Genomic DNA, 19159 nt, shown 5'->3' with positions numbered 1-19159 from the left:
TATGACAGGAGTACTCTATTAACAACCTACTTCAAAAATGCATATCAAAGATCCTCAATACAACAGGAGCTTTCCACTGTTTTAAGGATCTACTGCAAAAATGCACATCAAAAATCCGCTTTATGACCGAACTGTCCTGCTATTTTTAAGATCTACTGCAAAACACTAGTCAAAGATCATCTATACGACAGTAGCACCCTATCAAGGGCCTACTTCAAAAATGCATAACAAAGATCCTCAATAAGACAGGAGCGCTGTGCTCTTTTTAAGGATCAAAATGCATATCAAAGATCCTCCAAATAACAGGGGCACTCTATAAAAGGATCTACTTCAAAAATGCACATCAAAGATCCTAAATAGCACACCACTGCTTTAAAGAATCTACTGCAAAAATACATATCAAAGATCCTCCAAATAACAGGAGCACTCTAATAAAGGATCCATGTCAAAAAGGCACATCAAAGATCCTAAATATGACTGGGGCGCTCTACTGTTTTTAAGGATCTACTGCAAAAAGGCACATCAAAGATCCTAAATATGACTGGAGCGCCCTACTGTTTTTTTAAATTATTTCTTAAAAAATACATATCAAAGATCCTGTATATGACACAAGCGCTGCACTGATTTTAAGTATTAACTGCAATAATGCTTGTCACAGATCAGCTCAGAGCTATTTCTTACTTCACACACTCGTCAAAGATCCTCAATATGACAAGAGCAATCTACTAATGATCTACTTCAAAAATGCACATCAAAGATCCTAAATATGACTGGAGCGCCCTACTGTTTTTTAAAGTGTCTATTGCAAAAATGCATCTCAAAGATCCTCAATAAGACAGGAGCGCTCTACTGTTTTTAAGGATCTACTGCAAAAATGCACATCAAAGATCCTCTATATGACATGAGCACTTTCAGGGTCTACTTTAAAAATGCATATCAAATATCCTCCAAATAACATGAGCACGCTATAAAAGGATCTACTTCAAAACTGCACATCAAAGATCCTAAATATGACTGAAGCACTCTACGGTTTTTAAGAATTTACTGCAAAAATACATATCACATATCCTCCAAATAACTGGAGCACTCAAGGATCTACTTCAAAAATGCACATCAAAGATCCTAAATATGACTGGAGCGCCCTACTGTTTTTTAAAATTATTTCTTAAAAAATACATATCAAAGATCCTGTATATGACACAAGCGCTGCACTGATTTTAAGTATTAACTGCAATAATGCTTGTCACAGATCAGCTCAGAGCTATTTCTTACTTCACACACTCGTCAAAGATCCTCAATATGACAAGAGCAATCTATTAATGATCTACTTCAAAAATGCACATCAAAGATCCTAAATATGACTGGAGCGCCCTACTGTTTTTTTAAGTGTCTATTGCAAAAATGCATCTCAAAGATCCTCAATAAGACAGGAGCGCTCTACTGTTTTTAAGGATCTACTGCAAAAATGCACATCAAAGATCCTCTATATGACATGAGCACTTTCAGGGTCTACTTTAAAAATGCATATCAAATATCCTCCAAATAACAGGAGCACGCTATAAAAGGATCTACTTCAAAACTGCACATCAAAGATCCTAAATATGACTGAAGCACTCTACGGTTTTTAAGAATTTACTGCAAAAATACATATCACATATCCTCCAAATAACTGGAGCACTCAAGGATCTACTTCAAAAATGCACATCAAAGATCCTAAATATGACTGGAGCGCCCTACTGTTTTTTTTAAATTATGTATTACAAAATACATATCAAAGATCCTGTATATGACACAAGCGCTGCACTGATTTTAAGTATTAACTGCAATAATGCTTGTCACAGATCAGCTCAGAGCTATTTCTTACTTCACACACTCGTCAAAGATCCTCAATATGACAAGAGCAATCTATTAATGATCTACTTCAAAAATGCACATCAAAGATCCTAAATATGACTGGAGCGCCCTACTGTTTTTTAAAGTGTCTATTGCAAAAATGCATCTCAAAGATCCTCAATAAGACAGGAGCGCTCTACTGTTTTTAAGGATCTACTGCAAAAATGCACATCAAAGATCCTCTATATGACATGAGCACTTTCAGGGTCTACTTTAAAAATGCATATCAAATATCCTCCAAATAACAGGAGCACGCTATAAAAGGATCTACTTCAAAACTGCACATCAAAGATCCTAAATATGACTGAAGCACTCTACGGTTTTTAAGAATTTACTGCAAAAATACATATCACATATCCTCCAAATAACTGGAGCACTCAAGGATCTACTTCAAAAATGCACATCAAAGATCCTAAATATGACTGGAGCGCCCTACTGTTTTTTAAAATTATTTCTTAAAAAATACATATCAAAGATCCTGTATATGACACAAGCGCTGCACTGATTTTAAGTATTAACTGCAATAATGCTTGTCACAGATCAGCTCAGAGCTATTTCTTACTTCACACACTCGTCAAAGATCCTCAAGATGACAAGAGCAATCTATTAAGGATCTACTTCAAAAATGCACATCAAAGATCCTCTAAATGACAGAACTGCCCTGATCTACTGCAAAAACACTAGTCAAAGATCTTCTAACAACAACAACCTTGAGCAATTCCCCAATGAAGGCCGTGTGTGTGTGTGTGTGTGTGTGTGTGTGTGTGTGTGTGTGTGTGTGTGTGTGTGTGTGTGTGTGTGTGTGTGTGTGTGTGTGTGTGTGTGTGTGTACCGCTTCATTTGCTCCACACGCTATTGTCCTTTTCCATTGAAGCCTAACGCTGTTATGTTTTTAATTTAACGACCCTCCCGTGTTAAAGGGATACTCCCCTTTCATTAAGGGACAAGTCCGTCATGTTATCGCCTCGCCGCTAATGGTTAGCTGACTTTAGCGCTGCCACCATAATTCATGGCGGCCAAACAGACGGATAAAGGGTGCTTTGGCAACTGAAAGATCAATCAATCAATGTTTATTTATATAGCCCTAAATCACAAGTGTCTCAAAGGGCTGCACAAGCCACAACGACATCCTCGGTACAAAGCCCACATACGGGCAAGGAAAAACTCACCCCAGTGGGACGTCGATGTGAATGACTATGAGAAACCTTGGAGAGGACCGCATATGTGGGTAACCCCCCCCCTCTAGGGGAGACCGAAAGCAATGGATGTCGAGTGGGTCTGACATAATATTGTGAGAGTCCAGTCCATAGTGGATCCAACATAATAGTAAGAGTCCAGTCCATAGTGGGGCCAGCAGGACACCATCCCGAGCGGAGACGGGTCAGCAGCGCAGAGATGTTCCCAGCCGATGCACAGGCGAGCGGTCCACCCCGGGTCCCGACTCTGGACAGCCAGCACTTCATCCATGGCCACCGGACCTGTGCCCCCCCCCCCTCAAGGAAAAGGGGAGCAGAGGAGAAAAGAAAAGAAACGGCAGATCAACTGGTCTAACAGGGGGGCTATTTAAAGGCTAGAGTATACAAATGAGTTTTAAGATGGGACTTAAATGCTTCTACTGAGGTAGCATCTCTAATTGTTACCGGGAGGGCATTCCATAGTACTGGAGCCCCAATAGAAAACGCTCTATAGCCCGCAGACTTTTTTTGGGCTCTGGGAATCACTAATAAGCCGGAGTTCTTTGAACGCAGATTTCTTGCCGGGACATATGGTACAATGCAATCGACAAGATAGGACGGAGCTAGACCGTGTAGTATTTTATACGTAAGTAGTAAAACCTTAAAGTCACATCTTAAGTGCACAGGAAGCCAGTGCAGGTGAGCCAGTATAGGCGTAATATGATCAAACTTTCTTGTTCTTGTCAAAAGTCTAGCAGCCGCATTTTGTACCAACTGTAATCTTTTAATGCTAGACATAGGGAGACCCGAAAATAATACGTTACAGTAGTCGAGACGAGACGTAACGAACGCATGAATAATGATCTCAGCGTCGCTAGTGGATAAAATAGAACGGATTTTAGCGATATTACGGAGATGAAAGAAGGCCGTTTTAGTAACACTCTTAATGTGTGACTCAAAGGAGAGAGTTGGGTGGAAGATAATACCCAGATTCTTTACTGATTCGCCTTGTGTAATTGTTTGGTTGTCAAATGTTAAGGTGGTATTATTAAATAAATGTCGGTGTTTAGCAGGACCGATAATCAGCATTTCCGTTTTCTTGGCGTTGAGTTGCAAGAAGTTAGCGGACATCCATTGTTTAATTTCATTAAGACACGCCTCCAGCTGACGACAATCCGGCGTGTTGGTCAGCTTTAGGGGCATGTAGAGTTGGGTGTCATCAGCATAACAATGAAAGCTAACACCGTATTTGCGTATGATGTCGCCTAGCGGCAGCATGTACATACTAAAGAGTGCAGGGCCAAGAACCGAACCCTGAGGAACTCCGCACGTTACCTTAACATAGTCCGAGGTCACATTATTATGGGAGACGCATTGCATCCTGTCAGTAAGATAAGAGTTAAACCACGACAAAGCTAAGTCTGACATACCAATACGTGTTTTGATACGCTCTAATAAAATGTTATGATCGACGGTATCGAAAGCAGCGCTAAGATCAAGAAGCAGCAACATAGATGACGCATCAGAATCCATGAGGTTGAATTGGTATTTCCGAGTTCCTGGAACTTTGGGAAAACCGAGGAATTTGTACGGGAAAAGAAAAATAGGAGCATTTCCTGTCCCAACTAAGAGGAATGTTTTGAAGGTGGAATGGTCAAAAACGGTTGAAAAATGTGGACTGTGCAAACTTTCTAAGATGAAAACAAGGCTTTGGAAACCCTGGAAAATTGTAAATTCTGGGAATTCCTGGATTTTTTTTTTTTACTTGGAAAATGCTAGTTTGACTGTCCAATGTGCATGGCGTGTGTGGATGGTGGAACGGTTTGAATCGGTTGCACCCGGATCATGTTTTGTTTAGTTTTGACTCCATCAGTTCTGTTTTCAGCACCCTTCAGTTTGTGTGTTTTGGTTACCAGGTTTAGTGTCCGGGACGCTCACCTGCTGCCGGGCACTAATCAGAGAGCTACTTATTCCCGTTGTTCGCCAAACTCAGTCTGGCTTCCTTATTTGCTTCGTGCAACACGTCACGTTGAGTATTCTTCATTCCTTTTGTTTTTCTTGTTCATATGCTTAGCTTTCCTTGTTAGCTATTCCGTTAGCTTCTCGTGCTATAGGCACGCTTGTTTTAATTGTATCCCGCATGATTTATGGAAAATACGTCATTTCCTTACCCGCACTTTGCCTCCGGAGTTCCCTCTGCATCTTGGGAGAACGATCCACGCAGTAATGTGCGACCTAACTGTGACAGGTTGAGAAATGTGGAAATTGTGCAAGTCCGAAAAACGGCCCATTCATTTTCAATGGAAAAATGTAGCGGAAAACCAGGAATTCTGGGTAATCTGAGAATTTCAAAAAAAATGTTTTTGGGGAGCTCACGAATCCCGGTTGAGACAAACGTTTTGATACTCGAACGGTTCTGATTGGATGATAACTGTGGACCGTGGAGCGCGCCAAATTTATGGTATGGTCTTTATTGTCATTGCACAAGTACAACCAAATGTTTTCAGCACAAACTCGTTGAAGATTAGACAAACAAACAGTTTACAGAGTTACAGAACAGGAACACTGATGGGTCGTAATAATAATGATAATAATTAGGGATGTCCGATAATGGCTTGTTGCCGATATCCAATATTCCGATATTGTCCAAATCTTTAATTACCGATATCAACTGATACTGATATATACAGTCGTGGAATTAACACATTATTATGCCTAATTTGGACAACCAGGTATGGTGACAGGTATGGACAGAATTCTAGGCGCAGTCAAGGCGTTGAGGGGATCTGGCTCTGGATGCTGTGGGGCTGTCTTGGTTGACAAGACTCTGCAGCATCGCGTGGACATCGGGGGCGGTACCTCTGGATTGGCAGACCGGGGTGGTGGTTCCTCTCTTTAAGAAGGGGAACCAGAGGGTGTGTTCTAACTATCGTGGGATCACACTCCTCAGCCTTCCCGGTAAGGTCTATTCAGGTGTACTGGAGAGGAGGCTACGCCGGATAGTCGAACCTCGGATTCAGGAGGAACAGTGTGGTTTTCGTCCTGGTCGTGGAACTGTGGACCAGCTCTATACTTTCGGCAGGGTCCTTGAGGGTGCATGGGAGTTTGCCCAACCAGTCTACATGTGCTTTGTGGACTTGGAGAAGGCATTCGACCGTGTCCCTCGGGAAGTCCTGTGGGGAGTGCTCAGAGAGTACGGGGTATCGGACTGTCTGATTGTGGCAGTCCGCTCCCTGTATGATCAGTGCCAGAGCTTGGTCCGCATTGCCGGTAGTAAGTCGGACACGTTTCCAGTGAGGGTTGGACTCCGCCAAGGCTGCCCTTTGTCACCGATTCTGTTCATAACTTTTATGGACAGAATTTCTAGATGCAGTCAAGGCGTTGAGGGGATCTGGTTTGGTGGCTGCAGGATTAGGTCTCTGCTTTTTGCAGATGATGTGGTCCTGATGGCTTCATCTGGCCAGGATCTTCAGCTCTCACTGGATCGGTTCGCAGCCGAGTGTGAAGCGACTGGGATGAGAATCAGCACCTCCAAGTCCGAGTCCATGGTTCTCGCCCGGAAAAGGGTGGAGTGCCATCTCCGGGTTGGGGAGGAGATCTTGCCCCAAGTGGAGGAGTTCAAGTACCTAGGAGTTTTGTTCACGAGTGAGGGAAGAGTGGATCGTGAGATTGACAGGCGGATCGGTGCGGCGTCTTCAGTAATGCGGACGCTGTATCGATCCGTTGTGGTGAAGAAGGAGCTGAGCCGGAAGGCAAAGCTCTCAATTTACCGGTCGATCTACGTTCCCATCCTCACCTATGGTCATGAGCTTTGGGTTATGATCGAAAGGACAAGATCACGGGTACAAGCGGCCGAAATGAGTTTCCTCCGCCGGGTGGCGGGGCTCTCCCTTAGAGATAGGGTGAGAAGCTCTGCCATCCGGGGGGAGCTCAAAGTAAAGCCGCTGCTCCTCCACATGGAGAGGAGCCAGATGAGGTGGTTCGGGCATCTGGTCAGGATGCCACCCGAACGCCTCCCTAGGGAGGTGTTTAGGGCACGTCCGACCGGTAGGAGGCCGCGGGGAAGACCCAGGACACGTTGGGAAGACTATGTCTCCCGGCTGGCCTGGGAACGCCTCGGGGTCCCACAGGAAGAGCTGGACCAAGTGGCTGGGGAGAGGGAAGTCTGGGCTTCCCTGCTTAGGCTGCTGCCCCCGCGACCCGACCTCGGATAAGCGGAAGAAGATGGATGGATGGATGGTATGGTGAAGATAAGGTACTTTAAAAAATAAAAAAATAAAAAAAAATAAGTAAATTAAAAACATTTTCTTGAATAAAAAAAGAAAGTAAAACAATATAAAAACAGTTACATAGAAACTAGTAATTAATGAAAATGAGTAAAATTAACTGTTAAAGGTTAGTACTATTAGTGGACCAGCAGCACGCACAATCATGTGTGCTTACGGACTGTATCCCTTGCAGACTGTATTGATATATATTGATATATAATGTAGGAACCACAATATTAATAACAGAAAGAAACAACCCTTTTGTGTGAATGAGTGTAAATGGGGGAGGGAGGTTTTTTGGGTTGGTGCACTAATTGTAAGTGAATCTTGTGTTTTTTATGTTGATTTAATTAAAAAAAAAAAAAAAAACTTAAACGATACCGATACTAAAAAAAAACGATACCGATAATTTACGATAATATATTTTAAAGCATTTATCGACATCTCTTATAATAATAGGTGATTTTTTTGGTGTAGCATTGCATATGAGTGAATGCTCGGGCAGTCACACACTAATACTATTAATAGTGAGAGTCCAGTCCATAGTGGATCTAACATAATAGTGAGAGTCCAGTCCATAGTGGATCTAACATAATAGTGAGAGTCCAGTCCATAGTGGATCTAACATAATAGTGAGAGTCCAGTCCATAGTGGATCTAATATAATAGTGAGAGTCCAGTCCATAGTGGATCTAACATAATAGTGAGAGTCCAGTCCATAGTGGATATAACATAATAGTGAGAGTCCAGTCCATAGTGGATCTAACATAATAGTGAGAGTCCAGTCCATAGTGGATCCAACATAATAGTGAGAGTCCAGTCCATAGTGGATCTAATATAATAGTGAGAGTCCAGTCCATAGTGGATCTAATATAATAGTGAGAGTCCAGTCCATAGTGGATCTAACATAATAGTGAGAGTCCAGTCCATAGTGGATCTAACATAATAGTGAGAGTCCAGTCCATAGTGGATCTAACATAATAGTGAGAGTCCAGTCCATAGTGGATCTAACATAATAGTGAGAGTCCAGTCCATACTGGATCTAACATAATAGTGAGAGTCCAGTCCATAGTGGATCTAATATAATAGTGAGAGTCCAGTCCATAGTGGATCTAATATAATAGTGAGAGTCCAGTCCATAGTGGATCTAACATAACAGTGAGAGTCCAGTCCATAGTGGATCTAACATAATAGTGAGAGTCCAGTCCATAGTGGATCTAACATAATAGTGAGAGTCCAGTCCATAGTGGATCTAACATAATAGTGAGAGTCCAGTCCATACTGGATCTAACATAATAGTGAGAGTCCAGTCCATAGTGGATCTAATATAATAGTGAGAGTCCAGTCCATAGTGGATCTAACATAATAGTGAGAGTCCATAGTGGATCTAACATAATAGTGAGAGTCCAGTCCATAGTGGATCTAACATAATAGTGAGAGTCCAGTCCATAGTGGATCTAACATAATAGTGAGAGTCCAGTCCATAGTGGATCTAATATAATAGTGAGAGTCCAGTCCATAGTGGATCTAATATAATAGTGAGAGTCCAGTCCATAGTGGATCTAACATAATAGTGAGAGTCCAGTCCATACTGGATCTAACATAATAGTGAGAGTCCAGTCCATAGTGGATCTAATATAATAGTGAGAGTCCAGTCCATAGTGGATCTAACATAATAGTGAGAGTCCATAGTGGATCTAACATAATAGTGAGAGTCCAGTCCATAGTGGATCTAACATAATAGTGAGAGTCCAGTCCATAGTGGATCTAACATAATAGTGAGAGTCCAGTCCATAGTGGATCTAACATAATAGTGAGAGTCCAGTCCATAGTGGATCTAACATAATAGTGAGAGTCCAGTCCATAGTGGATCTAACATAATAGTGAGAGTCCAGTCCATAGTGGATCTAATATAATAGTGAGAGTCCAGTCCATAGTGGATCTAATATAATAGTGAGAGTCCAGTCCATAGTGGATCTAACATAATAGTGAGAGTCCAGTCCAAACTGGATCTAACATAATAGTGAGAGTCCAGTCCATAGTGGATCTAATATAATAGTGAGAGTCCAGTCCATAGTGGATCTAACATAATAGTGAGAGTCCATAGTGGATCTAACATAATAGTGAGAGTCCAGTCCATAGTGGATCTAACATAATAGTGAGAGTCCAGTCCATAGTGGATCTAACATAATAGTGAGAGTCCAGTCCATAGTGGATCTAATATAATAGTGAGAGTCCAGTCCATAGTGGATCTAATATAATAGTGAGAGTCCAGTCCATAGTGGATCTAACATAATAGTGAGAGTCCAGTCCATAGTGGATCTAACATAATAGTGAGAGTCCAGTCCATAGTGGATCTAATATAATAGTGAGAGTCCAGTCCATAGTGGATCTAATATAATAGTGAGAGTCCAGTCCATAGTGGATCTAACATAACAGTGAGAGTCCAGTCCATAGTGGATCTAACATAATAGTGAGAGTCCAGTCCATAGTGGATCTAACATAATAGTGTGAAAGTACAGTCCATAGTGGATCTAACATAATAGTGAGAGTCCAGTCCATAGTGGATCTAACATAATAGTGAGAGTCCAGTCCATAGTGGATCTAACATAATAGTGAGAGTCCAGTCCATAGTGGATCTAACATAATAGTGAGAGTCCAGTCCATAGTGGATCTAATATAATAGTGAGAGTCCAGTCCATAGTGGATCTAACATAATAGTGAGAGTCCAGTCCATAGTGGATATAACATAATAGTGAGAGTCCAGTCCATAGTGGATCTAACATAATAGTGAGAGTCCAGTCCATAGTGGATCCAACATAATAGTGAGAGTCCAGTCCATAGTGGATCTAATATAATAGTGAGAGTCCAGTCCATAGTGGATCTAATATAATAGTGAGAGTCCAGTCCATAGTGGATCTAACATAATAGTGAGAGTCCAGTCCATAGTGGATCTAACATAATAGTGAGAGTCCAGTCCATAGTGGATCTAACATAATAGTGAGAGTCCAGTCCATAGTGGATCTAACATAATAGTGAGAGTCCAGTCCATACTGGATCTAACATAATAGTGAGAGTCCAGTCCATAGTGGATCTAATATAATAGTGAGAGTCCAGTCCATAGTGGATCTAATATAATAGTGAGAGTCCAGTCCATAGTGGATCTAACATAACAGTGAGAGTCCAGTCCATAGTGGATCTAACATAATAGTGAGAGTCCAGTCCATAGTGGATCTAACATAATAGTGAGAGTCCAGTCCATAGTGGATCTAACATAATAGTGAGAGTCCAGTCCATACTGGATCTAACATAATAGTGAGAGTCCAGTCCATAGTGGATCTAATATAATAGTGAGAGTCCAGTCCATAGTGGATCTAACATAATAGTGAGAGTCCATAGTGGATCTAACATAATAGTGAGAGTCCAGTCCATAGTGGATCTAACATAATAGTGAGAGTCCAGTCCATAGTGGATCTAACATAATAGTGAGAGTCCAGTCCATAGTGGATCTAACATAATAGTGAGAGTCCAGTCCATAGTGGATCTAATATAATAGTGAGAGTCCAGTCCATAGTGGATCTAATATAATAGTGAGAGTCCAGTCCATAGTGGATCTAACATAATAGTGAGAGTCCAGTCCATACTGGATCTAACATAATAGTGAGAGTCCAGTCCATAGTGGATCTAATATAATAGTGAGAGTCCAGTCCATAGTGGATCTAACATAATAGTGAGAGTCCATAGTGGATCTAACATAATAGTGAGAGTCCAGTCCATAGTGGATCTAACATAATAGTGAGAGTCCAGTCCATAGTGGATCTAACATAATAGTGAGAGTCCAGTCCATAGTGGATCTAACATAATAGTGAGAGTCCAGTCCATAGTGGATCTAACATAATAGTGAGAGTCCAGTCCATAGTGGATCTAACATAATAGTGAGAGTCCAGTCCATAGTGGATCTAATATAATAGTGAGAGTCCAGTCCATAGTGGATCTAATATAATAGTGAGAGTCCAGTCCATAGTGGATCTAACATAATAGTGAGAGTCCAGTCCAAACTGGATCTAACATAATAGTGAGAGTCCAGTCCATAGTGGATCTAATATAATAGTGAGAGTCCAGTCCATAGTGGATCTAACATAATAGTGAGAGTCCATAGTGGATCTAACATAATAGTGAGAGTCCAGTCCATAGTGGATCTAACATAATAGTGAGAGTCCAGTCCATAGTGGATCTAACATAATAGTGAGAGTCCAGTCCATAGTGGATCTAATATAATAGTGAGAGTCCAGTCCATAGTGGATCTAATATAATAGTGAGAGTCCAGTCCATAGTGGATCTAACATAATAGTGAGAGTCCAGTCCATAGTGGATCTAACATAATAGTGAGAGTCCAGTCCATAGTGGATCTAATATAATAGTGAGAGTCCAGTCCATAGTGGATCTAATATAATAGTGAGAGTCCAGTCCATAGTGGATCTAACATAACAGTGAGAGTCCAGTCCATAGTGGATCTAACATAATAGTGAGAGTCCAGTCCATAGTGGATCTAACATAATAGTGTGAAAGTACAGTCCATAGTGGATCTAACATAATAGTGAGAGTCCAGTCCATAGTGGATCTAACATAATAGTGAGAGTCCAGTCCATAGTGGATCTAACATAATAGTGAGAGTCCAGTCCATAGTGGATCTAACATAATAGTGAGAGTCCAGTCCATAGTGGATCTAATATAATAGTGAGAGTCCAGTCCATAGTGGATCTAACATAATAGTGAGAGTCCAGTCCATAGTGGATATAACATAATAGTGAGAGTCCAGTCCATAGTGGATCTAACATAATAGTGAGAGTCCAGTCCATAGTGGATCCAACATAATAGTGAGAGTCCAGTCCATAGTGGATCTAATATAATAGTGAGAGTCCAGTCCATAGTGGATCTAATATAATAGTGAGAGTCCAGTCCATAGTGGATCTAACATAATAGTGAGAGTCCAGTCCATAGTGGATCTAACATAATAGTGAGAGTCCAGTCCATAGTGGATCTAACATAATAGTGAGAGTCCAGTCCATAGTGGATCTAACATAATAGTGAGAGTCCAGTCCATACTGGATCTAACATAATAGTGAGAGTCCAGTCCATAGTGGATCTAATATAATAGTGAGAGTCCAGTCCATAGTGGATCTAATATAATAGTGAGAGTCCAGTCCATAGTGGATCTAACATAACAGTGAGAGTCCAGTCCATAGTGGATCTAACATAATAGTGAGAGTCCAGTCCATAGTGGATCTAACATAATAGTGAGAGTCCAGTCCATAGTGGATCTAACATAATAGTGAGAGTCCAGTCCATACTGGATCTAACATAATAGTGAGAGTCCAGTCCATAGTGGATCTAATATAATAGTGAGAGTCCAGTCCATAGTGGATCTAACATAATAGTGAGAGTCCATAGTGGATCTAACATAATAGTGAGAGTCCAGTCCATAGTGGATCTAACATAATAGTGAGAGTCCAGTCCATAGTGGATCTAACATAATAGTGAGAGTCCAGTCCATAGTGGATCTAACATAATAGTGAGAGTCCAGTCCATAGTGGATCTAATATAATAGTGAGAGTCCAGTCCATAGTGGATCTAATATAATAGTGAGAGTCCAGTCCATAGTGGATCTAACATAATAGTGAGAGTCCAGTCCATACTGGATCTAACATAATAGTGAGAGTCCAGTCCATAGTGGATCTAATATAATAGTGAGAGTCCAGTCCATAGTGGATCTAACATAATAGTGAGAGTCCATAGTGGATCTAACATAATAGTGAGAGTCCAGTCCATAGTGGATCTAACATAATAGTGAGAGTCCAGTCCATAGTGGATCTAACATAATAGTGAGAGTCCAGTCCATAGTGGATCTAACATAATAGTGAGAGTCCAGTCCATAGTGGATCTAACATAATAGTGAGAGTCCAGTCCATAGTGGATCTAACATAATAGTGAGAGTCCAGTCCATAGTGGATCTAATATAATAGTGAGAGTCCAGTCCATAGTGGATCTAATATAATAGTGAGAGTCCAGTCCATAGTGGATCTAACATAATAGTGAGAGTCCAGTCCAAACTGGATCTAACATAATAGTGAGAGTCCAGTCCATAGTGGATCTAATATAATAGTGAGAGTCCAGTCCATAGTGGATCTAACATAATAGTGAGAGTCCATAGTGGATCTAACATAATAGTGAGAGTCCAGTCCATAGTGGATCTAACATAATAGTGAGAGTCCAGTCCATAGTGGATCTAACATAATAGTGAGAGTCCAGTCCATAGTGGATCTAATATAATAGTGAGAGTCCAGTCCATAGTGGATCTAATATAATAGTGAGAGTCCAGTCCATAGTGGATCTAACATAATAGTGAGAGTCCAGTCCATAGTGGATCTAACATAATAGTGAGAGTCCAGTCCATAGTGGATCTAATATAATAGTGAGAGTCCAGTCCATAGTGGATCTAATATAATAGTGAGAGTCCAGTCCATAGTGGATCTAACATAACAGTGAGAGTCCAGTCCATAGTGGATCTAACATAATAGTGAGAGTCCAGTCCATAGTGGATCTAACATAATAGTGTGAAAGTACAGTCCATAGTGGATCTAACATAATAGTGAGAGTCCAGTCCATAGTGGATCTAACATAATAGTGTGAAAGTACAGTCCATAGTGGATCTAACATAATAGTGAGAGTCCAGTCCATAGTGGATCTAACATAATAGTGAGAGTCCAGTCCATAGTGGATCTAATATAATAGTGAGAGTCCAGTCCATAGTGGATCTAACATAATAGTGAGAGTCCAGTCCATAGTGGATCTAACATAATAGTGAAAGTACAGTCCATAGTGGATCTAACATAATAGTGAAAGTACAGTCCATAGTGGATCTAACATAATAGTGAGAGTCCAGTCCATAGTGGATCTAATATAATAGTGAGAGTCCAGTCCATAGTGGATCTAACATAATAGTGAGAGTCCAGTCCATAGTGGATCTAATATAATAGTGAGAGTCCAGTCCATAGTGGATCTAACATAATAGTGGGAGTCCATAGTGGATCTAACATAATAGTGAGAGTCCAGTCCATAGTGGATCTAACATAATAGTGAGAGTCCAGTCCATAGTGGATCTAATATAATAGTGAGAGTCCAGTCCATAGTGGATCTAACATAACAGTGAGAGTCCAGTCCATAGTGGATCTAACATAATAGTGAGAGTCCAGTCCATAGTGGATCTAACATAATAGTGTGAAAGTACAGTCCATAGTGGATCTAACATAATAGTGAGAGTCCAGTCCATAGTGGATCTAACATAATAGTGAGAGTCCAGTCCATAGTGGATCTAACATAATAGTGAGAGTCCAGTCCATAGTGGATCTAATATAATAGTGAGAGTCCAGTCCATAGTGGATCTAATATAATAGTGAGAGTCCAGTCCATAATGGATCTAATATAATAGTGAGAGTCCAGTCCATAGTGGATCTAACATAACAGTGAGAGTCCAGTCCATAGTGGATCTAACATAATAGTGAGAGTCCAGTCCATAGTGGATCTAACATAATAGTGAGAGTCCAGTCCATAGTGGATCTAATATAATAGTGAGAGTCCAGTCCATAGTGGATCTAATATAATAGTGAGAGTCCAGTCCATAGTGGATCTAACATAACAGTGAGAGTCCAGTCCATAGTGGATCTAACATAATAGTGAGAGTCCAGTCCATAGTGGATCTAATATAATAGTGAGAGTCCAGTCCATAGTGGATCTAATATAATAGTGAGAGTCCAGTCCATAGTGGATCTAACATAACAGTGAGAGTCCAGTCCATAGTGGATCTAACATAATAGTGAGAGTCCAGTCCATAGTGGATCTAATATAATAGTGAGAGTCCAGTCCATAGTGGATCTAACATAACAGTGAGAGTCCAGTCCATAGTGGATCTAACATAATAGTGAGAGTCCAGTCCATAGTGGATCTAACATAATAGTGAGAGTCCAGTCCATAGTGGATCTAACATAATAGTGAGAGTCCAGTCCATAGTGGATCTAACATAATAGTGAGAGTCCAGTCCATAGTGGATCTAACATAATAGTGAGAGTCCAGTCCATAGTGGATCTAACATAATAGTGAGAGTCCAGTCCATAGTGGATCTAATATAATAGTGAGAGTCCAGTCCATAGTGGATCTAATATAATAGTGAGAGTCCAGTCCATAGTGGATCTAACATAACAGTGAGAGTCCAGTCCATAGTGGATCTAACATAATAGTGAGAGTCCAGTCCATAGTGGATCTAATATAATAGTGAGAGTCCAGTCCATAGTGGATCTAATATAATAGTGAGAGTCCAGTCCATAGTGGATCTAACATAACAGTGAGAGTCCAGTCCATAGTGGATCTAACATAATAGTGAGAGTCCAGTCCATAGTGGATCTAACATAATAGTGTGAAAGTACAGTCCATAGTGGATCTAACATAATAGTGAGAGTCCAGTCCATAGTGGATCTAACATAATAGTGAGAGTCCAGTCCATAGTGGATCCAACATAATAGTGAGAGTCCAGTCCATAGTGGATCTAACATAATAGTGAGAGTCCAGTCCATAGTGGATCTAATATAATAGTGAGAGTCCAGTCCATACTGGATCTAACATAATAGTGGGAGTCCATAGTGGATCTAATATAATAGTGAGAGTCCAGTCCATACTAGATCTAACATAATAGTGAGAGTCCAGTCCATAGTGGATCTAATATAATAGTGAGAGTCCAGTCCATAGTGGATCTAACATAACAGTGAGAGTCCAGTCCATAGTGGAACTAACATAATAGTGAGAGTCCAGTCCATAGTGGATCTAATATAATAGTGAGAGTCCAGTCCATAGTGGATCTAATATAATAGTGAGAGTCCAGTCCATAGTGGATCTAACATAACAGTGAGAGTCCAGTCCATAGTGGATCTAACATAATAGTGAGAGTCCAGTCCATAGTGGATCTAATATAATAGTGAGAGTCCAGTCCATAGTGGATCTAATATAATAGTGAGAGTCCAGTCCATAGTGGATCTAACATAATAGTGAGAGTCCAGTCCATAGTGGATCTAACATAATAGTGAGAGTCCAGTCCATAGTGGATCTAACATAATAGTGAGAGTCCAGTCCATATTGGATCTAACATAATAGTGAGAGTCCAGTCCATAGTGGATCTAACATAATAGTGAGAGTCCAGTCCATAGTGGATCTAACATAATATTGAGAGTCCAGTCCATAGTGGATCTAACATAATAGTGTGCTAGTTCAGTCCATAGTGGATCTAGCATAATAGTGAGAGTCCAGTCCATAGTAGATCTAACATAATAGTGTGAGAGTCCAGTCCATAGTGGATCTAACATAATAGTGAGAGTCCAGTCCATAGTGGATCTAACATAATAGTGAGAGTCCAGTCCATAGTGGATCTAACATAATAGTGAGAGTCCAGTCCATAGTGGATATAACATAATATTGAGAGTCCAGTCCATAGTGAATCTAACATAATAGTGAGAGTCCAGTCCATAGTGGATCTAACATAATAGTGAGAGTCCAGTCCATAGTGGATCTAACATAATATTGAGAGTCCAGTCCATAGTGGATCTAACATAATAGTGAGAGTCCAGTCCATAGTGGATCTAACATAATAGTGAGAGTCCAGTCCATAGTGGATCTAACATAATAGTGAGAGTCCAGTCCATAGTGGATCTAATATAATAGTGAGAGTCCAGTCCATAGTGGATCTAATATAATAGTGGGAGTCCATAGTGGATCTAACATAATAGTGAGAGTCCAGTCCATAGTGGATCTAACATAATAGTGAGAGTCCAGTCCATAGTGGATCTAATATAATAGTGAGAGTCCAGTCCATAGTGGATCTAATATAATAGTGAGAGTCCAGTCCATAGTGGATCTAACATAACAGTGAGAGTCCAGTCCATAGTGGATCTAACATAATAGTGAGAGTCCAATCCATAGTGGATCTAACATAATAGTGTGAAAGTACAGTCCATAGTGGATCTAATATAATAGTGAGAGTCCAGTCCATAGTGGATCTAATATAATAGTGAGAGTCCAGTCCATAGTGGATCTAACATAACAGTGAGAGTCCAGTCCATAGTGGATCTAACATAATAGTGAGAGTCCAGTCCATAGTGGATCTAACATAATAGTGTGAAAGTACAGTCCATAGTGGATCTAACATAATAGTGAGAGTCCAGTCCATAGTGGCCTAGTGGTTAGAGTGTCCGCCCTGAGATCGGTAGGTTGTGAGTTCAAATCCCGGCCGAGTCATACCAAAGACTATAAAAATGGGACCCATTACCTCCCTGCTTGGCACTCAGCATCAAGGGTTAGAATTGGGGGTTAAATCACCAAAATGATTCCCGGGCGCGGCCACCGCTGCTGCCCACTGCTCCCCTCACCTCCCAGGGGGTGATCACGGGTGATGGGTCAAATGCAGAGAATAATCTCGCCACACCTAGTGTGTGTGTGACAATCATTGGTACTTTAACTTGAACTTCTAATATGTGTGTGAGAGAGGGCATAGATCAAGAAACTGGTTTGTTTTGGTGTCCTTTCAGCTCAAATTGGAAGGCGATCCCTTAGCATGTCAGGCCCGTCTGTAAGAGTGTGTGTTGTGTTTCCTCGCAGCGTCCAGTGCCAGCTGATCACACTGTTTGCCCGCGGTATCGAGGAGACGCACGGTCCCGGTGAACACCTTGGATGGCTTCCGGAAGCCGGACCGCATCAGTCTGCGGGCTAAAGGCGGGACAGAAGTGGTGCATCTCGTCATGTCCAGTCATGGGACGCAAAGACAAGCAGATGCAGCCATGATTTATTTTTTTCATTTTTCTTTTTTTTTTTTGACGGGGAGAACAGGAAATGTTTCACCGGTGACCCAGCAGCCAGGGGAATGGCTAGTACGCCAACAGGACCCTGGTGCATTGTGGGTAATAAGGCAAAGTGGTTGCAAAGTGCTTTGCTGTGTCTCAGCTCCGCCGCCACGCACCTGTGGCTCCACGCGGGCTAAATCGCCCGAGATTTGCCCCGGATGAGAGATTTTTAACATCATTAGAGACGGATGTCAAGCCGGTCTTGATGACTCAGGGACTATTTCGGAGAAGAAGATTATTTATGCTACTTTCACTTATTTAACACGATAATAAACTGCATGTAGCGCACTGAACCAATAACGAGCAATCAACTGAGAGTTGTGCATCTCGCCTCTGGTCGATTGAAGTAAGCTGGGAAGCACTTTATTTTTTTTGTACATGTTGTGCAATAAAGATGCTAAAACCTTTCCATAGTGGGTCAATATATGCTGTGGCAGAGGTGTCCATACATTTTGACTGGGGGGGGTCACATTGGGCTATATAAAAAAGCCAACTGCATGCAAAGTAACATATATATATATATATACACACACACATATATATACACTCATACATATATATGTATACATATATTTATACATACATATATGTATATATACAGTATATTTGATATATCATCAAAGGGTTCGGAGAATCTGGAGAAATCACTGCACGTAAGCAGCTAAGCCCGTGACCTTCGATCCCTCAGGCTGTACTGCATCAACAAGCGACATCAGTGTGTAAAGGATATCACCACATGGGCTCAGGAACACTTCAGAAACCCACTGTCAGTAACTACAGTTGGTCGCTACATCTGTAAGTGCAAGTTAAAACTCTCCTATACAAGGCGACAACCGTTTATCAACAACACCCAGAAACGCCGTCAGCTTTGCTGGGCCTGAGCT

General features: G+C 41.1%; 1 protein-coding gene across 6 annotated transcripts in view; it reads left to right on the top strand.

The window, feature by feature from the left end:
• The window catches only part of cerk (ceramide kinase), a 126297-nt gene extending 107634 nt beyond the window's left edge, over nt 1–18663 (top strand). For all 6 annotated transcript variants that reach the window (XM_061958946.2, XM_061958944.2, XM_061958945.2 and 3 more), the window contains one exon: nt 18034–18663. In XM_061958946.2, the coding sequence (XP_061814930.1) occupies nt 18034–18145 (112 nt within the window). In that variant the 3' untranslated portion in view covers nt 18146–18663. The remainder of the gene's footprint in view (nt 1–18033) is intronic.
• Nucleotides 18664–19159: the final 496 nt, after the last annotated feature.

This window comes from Nerophis lumbriciformis, linkage group LG05 (assembly GCF_033978685.3).
Source record: "Nerophis lumbriciformis linkage group LG05, RoL_Nlum_v2.1, whole genome shotgun sequence".
Taxonomy (NCBI): domain Eukaryota; kingdom Metazoa; phylum Chordata; class Actinopteri; order Syngnathiformes; family Syngnathidae; genus Nerophis; species Nerophis lumbriciformis.
The sequence above is the reverse complement of the archived record's forward strand: the minus strand, read 5'-3'. Positions and strand labels throughout refer to the sequence as shown.